The 12169-nt window shown below is 43.5% G+C and overlaps 1 protein-coding gene across 15 annotated transcripts in view; it reads right to left on the bottom strand.

Moving 5' to 3' along the window:
• NFIA (nuclear factor I A) overlaps positions 1-12169 on the bottom strand; it is a 243631-nt gene that overhangs the window by 35066 nt on the left and 196396 nt on the right. For 9 of the 15 annotated variants that reach the window (XM_059478569.1, XM_059478571.1, XM_059478570.1 and 6 more), the window contains one exon: positions 11832-11960. The exons of the other annotated variants lie outside the window; for them this stretch is intronic. In XM_059478569.1, the coding sequence (XP_059334552.1) occupies positions 11832-11960 (129 nt within the window). The remainder of the gene's footprint in view (positions 1-11831; positions 11961-12169) is intronic. 15 annotated transcript variants of the gene reach the window in all.

Raw genomic sequence — 12169 nt, 5'->3', positions numbered from 1 at the left:
GTTCTAAGCAGCTTTTTTTTTTTTTTTTTTCTTTGCTATTGGTTTGTTTTTAAATGTACAGTATTGTTTATGCATCAATTAATATATCAGACCACATTGTGTCCTACACTCACTCCATCTAGATCCTGGAAGCAAACGGAGCCAGACATTTTGAAGGATTTTCTGTGTTTTTAGTGGACACGTAGCAAGGAATCAGCAGTCCTTTGTGAGAGTGAAAACTATTCATCACCTTAAGAGCAGCCCTCATCAATCAGGCAATAAAAAAATGTATTTGGGAGATTAGGGTTGATTTAATTGACATTTCATGTAACTTGGATTTGCACATACGAATCCATTTTACATTGTAGTATAAACGGTCGATAATTTAAAAGCAGTCTAACACTTCTTGTTGTTGGGCTGTTTTCCCCCATCTCACTTCAGGAACATTTATTTTAAGTAACGTGTTTTCGTTTAATGAACATGCACAAAGTGGCGAGATCGTTTGGAAAATCACATCTACATTTCTCCTGAATAACGCTGGGCTCAGATCTTCAGCAAGCCCCCAGCTCGCTCTCGGGGATGAAGTTTAATTTGGTGAATTTATGGGCCAACAAGCCATCTGGAAAATGCACTCCAGAGAAGGTGCAGAGGTGTGATGTACACCAGCCCGTTGGCAATGACCGATTTTACCCTCAGCTGATTTCAGCAGAACTACGAGTGCAGCTCCAGAGCCTTTTGCTCTCCTGCATTATGTGACACCTTTGCCCAGTTCCTTGGCCTTCAAAATATATTGTGTTGGACTCTTGTTACCCAACAGAGCTTCCCATTGTTAGCTGTCACCACAAGGCAGCAACTGCTGCCACTTACAGTGCCATGAATTCTCCCTTTAAAATGAGGATTCACTCTTCCTTCAGAATGACCAATTAATCTGGTTGCACACCAGCTCATCTGTAAATCATTGTTTATTTCTCACCAAACAGTCTTTGTTGCTCCCTAGGAGTCTTTCAGGGGTGTCCATGTGCAGAGATTGTGCTTGTACACTGCATATGACCAATCAGATAAATGCTATGCAAGGCAGGGGAAATCCTACAGAAACTCAGGTGCTGGCTTGGAAATAATTTAAATATACAAGAGGGGAAAAAATAATTTAAATATACAAGAGGGGAAAAAAAATAAAAAAAAGCCTTTGGCACATTTGGAAAAATTGGAGAGATGCAGGAAAGTTAACTAAAATCAAACACAAATGAGCAAACATTCATTTCATGATGAATGTTATGAAAAACCTTCAGTTAAATAAAAGCTAAAATCTGCTTCTTACTCTTGTTCATTGCCAGTTTAATAATATGACACTTTATTAATAACTTATTTTTTTCTTTAGCATTATTAAACCATTAGCAAACTCAAGAGCCTGAGGATGTGGATAAAACGTGAACTCAGAAACAGCAGCAAGGAAACTGCTGCCTTTTGCTGTAAACATTCACTGAGGGCTGGCTGGGCAGCCCTCCTGTACACATCCCTTTCCACCACAGGACAGGAATTACTGCCCTGACACCACCACCAAAGAGAGCTGCACTCATGCCAGGGGTGCTGCTATGGGATGGATGTGACACCCTTGTCCTTGCCATGAAAAGCTCCCTGTGTCCACCTTAATTCTGCTCCCTTTAATTCTGCTGAAAATATCCCCAATAAAAAGAGAAACATCAAAATTAAAGGGAGATTCCCTTTTGTAACTGTGAGTGACCACCATGGAGACAATTATTACAACGGTGTCCAAGGAGCCACCTCACCCCAAAATAATCCCCAGCCCTTGAGTGGTGCTGCTCTGAGGTTGGCACCTCCATTCTGCCCACACACCTTCACTGAGGTAGATCCCAGACAGCATTTTGATGACTACAACAAAATTTTTATTAGCCTACATTATTTCTGTCTTCCTCCCTTTCTTTGTATCTGCTTTTGTAGTTCCCCCTTTCCTTGTGTGCCAGATGGAATATGAAGGATGCAGATAAAAGTGAGAAATGGACATTTATGTGACAAACATCTAATTAAGTAAGGAATAAATTGGAATTTCTGAAATATAAAAAGATAATTTCCTTTTAGTATCAGCTCTTTTAGTACTCTTTGAAATTGTTATGCAATTGCACTGTCCTTTATGAACAAACCCATTTCTGTTTGTCTCCTGGGTGAAAAGGAGATGGAAATGCATCTCAGACAAGAAGAAATAAAGAACTGCATCCAGGGAACATGTGGGAATTCAAAGCTAGGCCTGAGACAACATTGTATTTAGCTTGTCTAAAGTATGGCTCTTCATTTAATAATTTGATTTGCTGTAAGAAAGAGGAAAGAAATACTCAGTGGCAGGCAAGGAGCAAGCCTTTCTCTGCTGTCCTGACCTCCTCAGCGTGTCAGGGTAGAAAAGAAAGTGGAGAGTGTGTGTCAGTGACCTGCCCAAAGAGAGAGAGAGGCAAAGAAATGCAGAAATGACCGACAATAATTCAGCACGGCAAAGTGCTGCAAGGAGAACGTGGCTCCTCTCTGGAGCCTTGGCCAGCTCCTCAGCCTGTCCCCAAGGGCTTCCTGCTGATCAGGGAAGGGCTGGGGGAGGGAAACGAGAAAACTGGCACCATTCCTCAGCCCTGTGCCATGCACTGATGTGGAGGGGTCGTTTTCCCCTTAGCATAAGGAGTGACGAGTGCAATAGGGATCTCCAAAGGTTTGTTTGTGCAGCCTCTGACTAGGAAATAGCAAATTTCTCAAGTGCCAAAAGAAAGGGCTCTTTGATAAGAGGAGAAAAACCACCACTATTAAACTGATCAACATTACAAATGTGCCTGCCTGATACCAGAGAGAGGGAATTAAATGTTAAAGTCTAAAATCTGCTGGCCCAGACACAGACCATTACTCTGATGGCTGTGTTGTGGTCAGCAACTCTGGAGAGTGCAAAACTGGCCACTCCAACAAGTTCTGAGTGCAGAACACAACGGTGCTTCCAAATATAGAGGCCCTCACAAGCATTTTTAATCAGCGAAAGCACAAGGGGTAATGAAGCAGGTCATTATTATCCCTGTTTGCCTCTAAAAAGGCCAAGGGCCCTTTCAGTCATGATTTTCAGACTTAATAAAAATGATAAAGTCTTTAATTCCTAAACCCACACCTACAGTGATGGAAATTACCCTGTGTAAGAGAAGAGGCTCTTATTACCTCTGACGGGATATTACAAGTCTCAATCAGAGATTGTAAATTCTTTGAGATCCTCAAATGGAAGATAAAATAGGTCTTTGTCTATTATTTATTTACTTATTGACTTATTATTTATGTATCCCTAAGCAGCTCCATCCTGCCAAACCATATTTCTCCTGGCGTCTTTCAGCCTGTGACATTTATATTTTATTATTGACCTCAGTAAATGACATAAAATATGACTTCTACAATCTATGAAAAGATGTGTACTCAAGATCAGAACTTCATTTCTACCTGCTGTAGGTATGGAGGAGTTGGAGTCCCTGGCGTTATGAAATCTGTTATTTTGTGTAGGGGCTGGAGGCAGGAGTTATCCTTCCATCTCAAGGCAAGCATAAATATTTCACAGCACACATGATTCTAATTCCATTGAAGCTGGTCTGAAACATCCCAGACTTTTTATTGAAAATGAGATGGTAATGTATGGTGGCCTGCAACAGATATACCAGTATTTTAAAACTGCTGCTATTGGGCCAAGTAATTATGCAGTACAGCTGTTGCGAGCTACACTGGATTCCTTGGTGTTTTATGAGCTCAGGGTGCTGTGCAGCACAGAAGTCACAGGATTCTTCAGAATGCTGAATTCTGATTATGCAGCTCTGTCTTGCCTTTCCCCTTCTTGGTTTGTAGTGGCCAATAACCAAGTAACCAGTACAATTAGCTGCCCCCATTGATTAGGTGAGCGCTGCACGTGGCCGAGGCTCTGAAGAAGAGCCAAAATTGTGAATTCTGTCCGAGGCAGTGATGAGACAATAAAGGATCAGTTAATTTGAAACAGGTCACAGTTTTCTTCAGATATTTAGGATCCTGGAACAAAGGAGTGGTTCCTAAAAAAGAGCCCTGGGATCCTTGCTCCAGGGGAGTGCCTGCTGACACGGTGAAGGGACACCTACAGTGCTCAGACAGGTTTTCCACCAGCACAGCCCAACATATGGGGCCACATATTGATCCATCCACCCTCCATCTCCTCTTCCAAAAAAAGCCCTGCCAGCCCCTTCAAGCCCACAGCCCTGGATGGAATTCCTTTCTTCCTGAAGCCTTTTGAAGTCTTTGAGAGGGTGGTTTGGTGGTGCTCAGGAAAAGGTGTGATCACCCCGGAGTGCTCCAGGGAGAAGCGCTGGGAATCACAACCACTGCTCCTTCACAGGCACGAGGGCTGCCCCATCAGCTGGGCACAGCGCTCAGACACCTCCTCCAGAAAGTGATAATTAAGTTTACTAATACTTCATTAAACATTGATCAGCCTTCCTAGAAATAGTAACACTAGAACCATAATGAAACGCGATCGTTTTTTATCCGCTTGTTTTTGAGGCCATTATAATTGGCTTCATTACAATTAAGAAAGTATTTTCTGAAAAGTCATTTCCCTGGAAATGTTAGAGAACAGTTTGTTCTGCTAGCAACTTCCACGTCAGGCTTATAAGTTGCTTTAACTCCCTGTGTGCTGCAAAGTTTCTGCTGCCATTCCAGTGATGCCAGTTCAAATTATGCGAGATGGATCCCACCCTTTGTACCCCAAAGGTACTTATTCTCAAAATTGACCATATTAGAGGACTAATTGGCTAAGCCACCATGCTGGCTGATGTGAAATGCTTTCAAACACCATGAAACAGCTGTGTTTATCGGAAATATGAAGAGTGACTTTTTAATAAGGAGATCTGGCAATAATCCAAATTTGTTGAAAGGAACTTACACTTCTGTGTATAATACAATACAAGAGGTAAAGAATGGAAGCCTAAAACAATAGCTTTAAGCCCACAGATTTTGGTGATGAAAGCAGTTACCCAAACAAGAAAAAAAAATAATTAAGAAACTCGGGCTGGGATTTGCAGAGGTCCTGAGAGAATTCATTAACTGCTTTTGAATTTCAATGGGAGCTGCTTCCCTGTAACACTTTCAAAGGTTTCTGAAAGTCCCCATTTTTCTTACTGCCCATTAGGAACAGACTTTTGGGTGATAAAAGTAGAGGACTTGCTTGCTCAGGTTGGCAAAACCTGAGCAAATACTTAAATATTGAGCTGCTGAGGGTAGGACTGACCAGTCCTAGGATGAGCCCTTGGAAGGGAATTCACATCCCTGGAAAACTCAGGTACTTGTGAAGTCCCATAATGGTGCAAAGAGGCTGTTTAGTAACATGTTTGTCATGTCCAAGGATGAGCTAAATGCAAACTGATGCCATCTCACATTCCCATTTGCACAGTGTCAAGGCTGGGGAATCATGGAGCTGGAGAACAAAAATGGGCTTTACCCTCTGAGCATTGGTAAAATTTAGGTATCTCTCACTGCCACATTCTGTAGACAAGCATAGATGAAAGATTTAAAATATAACAGAAACAGCTGACCAATGCAAGAGGTAGTGAGACACCCTAGATAGGGTGGATGGAGGATCTGTTCCTGTCCATGAGCATCACAAAAATGGGCTGAATTTCAGGCTGTCCATCTCTCAGCTCCACAAGTCAAGTGTACTGAGCACTGCTGAAAAGAACAGAGCCCCAGAATCTCCAGCTCAGGGCTGGCCCTCAGCCCTTTGCTGCTGCTCTCAGTGGCACAAGGCACCTGCACCCTTTGTTCAGAACACTCCTCCCGCAAGAAGTTGTGCAGCAGCAAGTGGGAGGCAGGAGGACGTTGTGCCAAGGCCCACGGAGCTCCCAGCAAAAGGAAAATGTGCTTTTGAACCCGGGGTTTATTGGTGTACTCTGGGCTGCTGAGTGTTACAGGCTGCTTTGGAAAACCTGTGGAGCTGAACTGAGCGCTGGTTCCAGATTCTGGCATGGGCAGGGGGCCAGTTAAGTTAGCTATTTTTGAGCAGAATGTTTTAAAACATGTCAGAATTCTGCTGCCTTTGGGAGGCCAGAATACTACAGAATTGATTACATTGGGACAGAAATAAAAATCAGACCGATGGAAAGCACTCCTTCCTTCCAAGAATGCAGCTAGAGGTCAAAAAGACCCTAATTTACCATATTTGTAGAATTCCTGCCTCGCATCAAATGCTGTCAACTTCTGCATATTATTATTATTACTTTTAATACACATGATGCATTCTCATATATTCTCATCACAAGATAAAAACTACTGCTAGGAGAATATATCATGTCTTTCTTATAATGAAATGCAGTTGATAAGTTTACAATAGAAATGTAAATTCTCTTTAAAACTACAACCTTTATGTGTGTGATGATATAATTCTGCTTTGATACTAAAAAGGGCATGGTAATGGAATCTGTGACTTTGGAGTGATATATTGCTGTTAAGTTAATAGGACTCCACATTCCCATTTCTAATATCAGTGTTTTTCCTCCCTTTCATTCTGTAGATGGTAAGCTGATACTACATAAACATTGTTAAAGCTATAGTTCCACGCTACAGTAATTCACTTAACTTTAACATGATTTATGGTTCTGTCAATAGAGGAGGTTGAAAATCCAGAGCTCTGATGCTTAAACATGGGTTCCATATTTAAAGCAATAATGTGCTTTTTGTGTGTGTCTGAAGCTAGAAGAATTTAGCATAAAGCAGAGATAAAAATATTATAGTTCACTGCACTGTTTAAAGCATATCGTTTAACTCCATGGATACATCAAAGAGAGCAAAGGAACCAAACACAGCATCAGGAAAAGCATGGGCAAAATACTTTCTTCCTGCAGCACTTTATTTTTATATTATTTTTTAGGGACGCATGAAATCCTATTAGTATTTTTAACACTCCCCCTTTTTTTCCCCCCATTCTTTTGCTCAGTTAGATCAGCTCCTTTTGTCAGGATGAGTTTAAATCTGGGTCCACTGTGTAATCACCCCCCTTTCTTCTTTCTGGCACTTCCCCTCCAGGCATTTTGCCTCTTTAGGAGATTAAGCGACCAAGTCATCTTGTTGCTCTAACATGTCCTCACTGGAGCAACATATTAACACAACTCCTCTGCAAAAGAGCCCTCTTTAGAAGTTTGCTGCAGGGATGACAAATTAACCCAGCATGGTGTCCCACACATCTATCTCAGTACAAATTATTAGTGTAATAGAGGTTTTAGTTATGCATTTATCTAGTAATTATTGAAGGGCTGTATGGAACGGAGCTGAGCAATCGTGGCCCTTTATGAGGCGAGCTCAGTGGGTGGCCTTACAGTTAATTTAGGATAGGACTGTCTAAGCAGTTCACTCACAAATTAGCTCAACAGCCTGCTCCTTTAAATATTTCCTATGTCACAGGCTAACTCTTGACAATACAACAAAGGTAGAGTTTTAATTACACGGTTGCTGACTTTTGTTTAGCTGGAGCTTTAACCCTTTGCAGGTTCTCCCTCTCTGCCCTCCCTGCCCGGGCTGCAGCAGTTTGGGGTTGTGGCATGGCTAAAGCCTGACCTTGAGGCCATCTGTTGGGAAACTGCTTTTCCTTCAGCACCAGGTTGCTCCAAAGTGAGTGCAGAAATTCAAAATCTTCCCCTGCTCAGTCAGCTGTGGTGACATTGTAAACTGGATCATGCAAACTCGTGTGATGGTCAGCACTGTGCTGTTCGTGGATTCCTTTCCCTTGTGGTGTGGCTCTCCTGGCTCCCTGACATCATTTTCTGTGCCAAAGGGTTTGTTTTTGTCTGTGTCAAAATTCAGAGGGAAGTGGAAGGTGACACCACTGTGCCAGCTGACAGCACCAAGAAGCAGCCTTACAGAGGCTCTTACAGAACGGGACATCCCAAAATGTCTTTGTACAAGGTACACCAGGAGCCTTCACTTTGATTCACTCAGAGCTGGCTGACAGGACAGCGAGCAGGAACCAGGACTTTGGTGACCCAGAGGAGGATGCTGATAGAGAAGGACACAGTTTCTTTCCAGATATGTGACATAAAGGTTTTGCCACTTTGGCATGGACAGAGAGTACTGTGTGCAGCGTTTCCCTGGCAGGCCTTGTCCTGATGAAAGTCTAAGTGGCAATGGTAATTATGGAGGAAATTAATCTAATGGAAACCAGTGCACTAGTTGACTTTCATCCCTTCTTCTCACACACCCCCTTCCTTGGGTTCTTGCCTTCGTGCTGTATTTCTTGCTTCTTGTAATTGTGTTTCTCCTTCATTTATCTTCCTAACACACCATCTCATTGTTTTTGTTTTTATTTTTCCTCTCCTTGCCTTTTCTTCCTTGCTTTTTTGGCTTGCAGGATCCACACTGTCATATTCCATGGGAATGCTTGAATGCTCTGCAGCACAGGCTGCTGTATATTCTAGCTTTACAAGATCGTGGTCAATTTAACGTTTCAGCCAGCTCCAGTTAGAAAGTCACCAGAGTGTAAGGAGCAATATATGGAAGCCTAAAACCATTTATGTAAATACTGCTGTCACCCATAGTATTTAAATCCTTCACTGCCTGGTGAAGAGTTCAAGCGCTCTGGGAAGCTTTGTGAGATGCCAGCAATCCACGGTGGCTTTGCAGTGCTGGAGTGCTGTGGTGAGCTGTGCTGACCACCAAATAATCTCATTTGCAGGTAACAGAAGTATGCCTGAGTAGGAGAGAGATCTGGCTGCTTGAATTTTCAAGGCTTTGAAATAAATTCTAAAACTGATAGTGATGCTAAAGCCACCCTATAGGTGATCGATTTACCATCTGCCAGACACTGAATCCTAACCACGCTGGTCCAGAGAAGACATATGGTGCATTCATAGAGTCATGCCCAAAAAACTGCCATCATCAAGTGAGGCTCCATGAATCACTTTGCTAGCTTATCACCAAAGAAACTTGGATCTTGCCACCATCTGTTGGAAGTAGTGAGGAGTCACTGAAGCATTGGCATCCCTGCGCCAGCACTCGCTGCACATCTGGTCTGCTGGTCAGCCAGCTCGGATCCTCTCTCCTGGCTACTGCCCAGCTGGGCTGGGCACTGGCAGCAGCACCAGAGCTCACAGGAACCAGGGCACAGCCTTCCTTGCACAGCACAGTACATCCAGGCAATTCCACGAGAGCAGAGGTTTTCCAACTGGCTCGTTGGGTGGAGCAGCTCAGAGCGAGGAAATCCTCTCAAGGATCTTACTCCTCCTCCAAGGAAATTTTGTTTCCAGAATGACTCATTGTGGGGACCACAGGGAAGGGCATTCAGTACCCTGGGACACCCCAGCATCAGATGTGCAGTGTGCTCCAAGGGATGCTTGGAAGCGTGTGAAAGATTCGGGAATACTCCCGAGAAGTTATAAATCGCTGGTTGTCAATGCCAACACCTGCCATGAATAGTCTACAGCTTCTTCTCTGCTGTCTATTTTGATCATGCTTTACAAATGCATCTCATACACACATCCAAGTGATAAACTTGCACATACGAACATGAGAAGGGGATAGAACCTCCCTGTGATCGTCGTGTCGGCTGAGGAGCTTACTCTGGTGGTGACCTACTTACTCACAACTCCCCTTCCTCCAAAATCCCACTGCACAATGGAGGTAAATCCTGCTCTTTGTTTTCCAAACACCCCTCGAAACGACCTGCCACTGACCATTTACATAATGCACCTGTGTCCAGAGGGAATTTAGCCTGTGTGTGCTGTGCCATCCTCCCTGCCGAGGCACAACTCCCAGTCACTCACTACTGGTGGAAGTGAATCTCTCAATTATATCCTCTTACACCACAGCATTATACTCTTTATGTTGCCACTTCTGATACCTGAAAAGCTTCTCTCTTCTGCTTACTGTCCCTAAAGTACGCCGGAGGCGATGGGATAAAGAACAAAGCTGGATTTGCAGAAAATAATCCATCTCAGTGTATCACCCCTTACTAACAGAACAATTGTTGCAGCAGGGAAATAAACACAGCCAGTGTGCTGTGGAAGAAGAATACTGAGGAGGAATGTCCAAAAGAACAAAGGATGAAGTCTGGGACAAGATTTTTTCAGGATGATGGCACTTAAAGAAACCATGGATGGATTCAGAGGGATTTTTTTCCCTGAAAGTCAGTGAGACTTTGTTTGTGAACGAGCATAAAATAGAAGATGCCTCTAAAATAGAAGATGCCTCTAAATGATGTTGCAGAAGAACAGTTTTGGTTAACTTTTTAGGAACCATGACAATTTAAAAGCTGTGTTGCTTCTTTGCGGAGTTAGTAAAGAACATCTCCTTCCAAACAAACAAAATGTGGGACTGTAATGATTCTATTTGCTTTTCTGGCTCCCACTGAATGTTCTTCTCGCGTAGCCAGTAGAAATCCCTCAGTGCACAGAAAAAGTCTTGTGAAAACAGACTGTAGATGAGATTTAAACAAGGCCTCACCACTGAGACATTTCCTCTCTCAACCACACAAGAATCCAAAGCACAGAGGGTCTAAACAGGGGCAGACAAAGGCAGTCAATGATCTTAAAAAATTAGTGTGAGGTAAAACACAGCTAAATAAAGAAAGGCCTATTAACTAATCAATCAACAACTGAAATCTAAAAGGCTGAACTTCTAAAAGACAGGAATTGGGAGTCAGCTGATGCGCACTGAATAGAATGTTAATGGAAGCTTCATATTAGTCATACTTGTATCACCAATTATCAAGGCTTTTAAAGGAGGACATATTTGCCAGACAGCTCGGATCCAGATTTCAAGGGAAATCTCTGTAGAGCTTAGATGCCTAAATTTCTTCTGAGGATCTAGGTGCATGTCTAAGGGTAATGAATAATTTTTATGGATTAACCACAAAAAATCAAAGTACAATAAGCAGATTTAACAAAGCAAAAAAACCTCCTGAAGTGCAAGTCTGACCTTGCTTCAACTTTGTGCAACTCCACCATTTCCCACCACATCACCTGGATGTGCAGACAAAGAGGCTCCTCCTGGTTTATGCTGCCCTCAGTAAAACCACACTGATGCCAAAGAGACATTTCCAGATAATTTCTAGGATGAATTGCTAATATGCATTTTTATGCTTCACCATTCGACCCATTCCTTAATAATCTTCTCTAAATGAGACAAAATTTCATAGCAGAAAGAAACGTGTCACAACCATTCACTCCTATTTTTATGTCTTCCAAAGAGGTTTGTAAGAGGATTCATTCATTTGTGTCTCTTCTATGCCCAAGTGAGTTCCTTTTCAAACGTGAACTCCATGTTGCATTTAGTTTTCTAGGCTAAATGCAAATCCATCTTTCTAACAAAAATGTATAAACACATCTAGACCCAGAGGACATCTCTTTTACTTGGAAAGTCAGTCGGAAGAGTACTGAGAAGGAAACCAGCCAAAGTATTGCAGGAACCAACTTCAAAGGAGTCCCCTAACAAGGCACACTGACACCAGCAGCACAAGAACAAATGACTGGCAGAAGGAAGTCCACAGAGCTGGAAGACAGGCGTGGGTCACAAGTGATGGATGGGTCCCTGTCTCGAGCAGTTGCACCGAGTCACCGTGATGGATGGCCACGAGCAGAAGACACATCCTGTCCCTTTCCCCGCACCCTCTTCCAAACAAAACCCCGAGGCCCCCGAAACCGGCGTTTCCACCTGGGCTGGCCGTCGGGAGCTCTCCCAGAGGCGGCCCGGCCTAAGAGAAGCGGCCTGTGGAGCCCTAAGGCCTGCAGGGTGAGGAGCAGCCCCTCGCGGGCGGTCCCAGGCGGCGACGGCTTTCCTGGAGCGGCCCTGGCTGCCCTCCAGGCTCTCGGGAAAGGCCTCACCTCTGGGTCCTGTAATGACAGGTCGATGGTGCTGTGTGAAAGCCGTTCCGAGGGAGGAGGTCTGCGAAGGCGAGGGACTGCTGAAACCAGACTTCTCTGACTTCTTTAATGTAGTTGGCGATGGCATTCCTGGCAAGAATGATTGATAAGTGCAATTTAATAATGCTAGGTCATGGAACGACAGCCTATGCATTGTGAAAGGGGGTGCGGAAGCGGCTAGACACACTTAAAGGACAAATGAAACGCAACGCAACAGCAAGCTGAAAGCTCACTTTTATTTGTGGGGTTTTGTTTTTGTCGAGGCAGAAGCAGCCATGGTTTGCTCTGAGCCATGAGTA

Source organism: Ammospiza nelsoni, chromosome 9 (genome assembly GCF_027579445.1).
Source record: "Ammospiza nelsoni isolate bAmmNel1 chromosome 9, bAmmNel1.pri, whole genome shotgun sequence".
In the NCBI taxonomy this organism is placed as follows: Eukaryota; Metazoa; Chordata; class Aves; order Passeriformes; family Passerellidae; genus Ammospiza; species Ammospiza nelsoni.
Note: the sequence above shows the minus strand (reverse complement) of the source record. Positions and strands in the feature narration are given on the sequence as shown.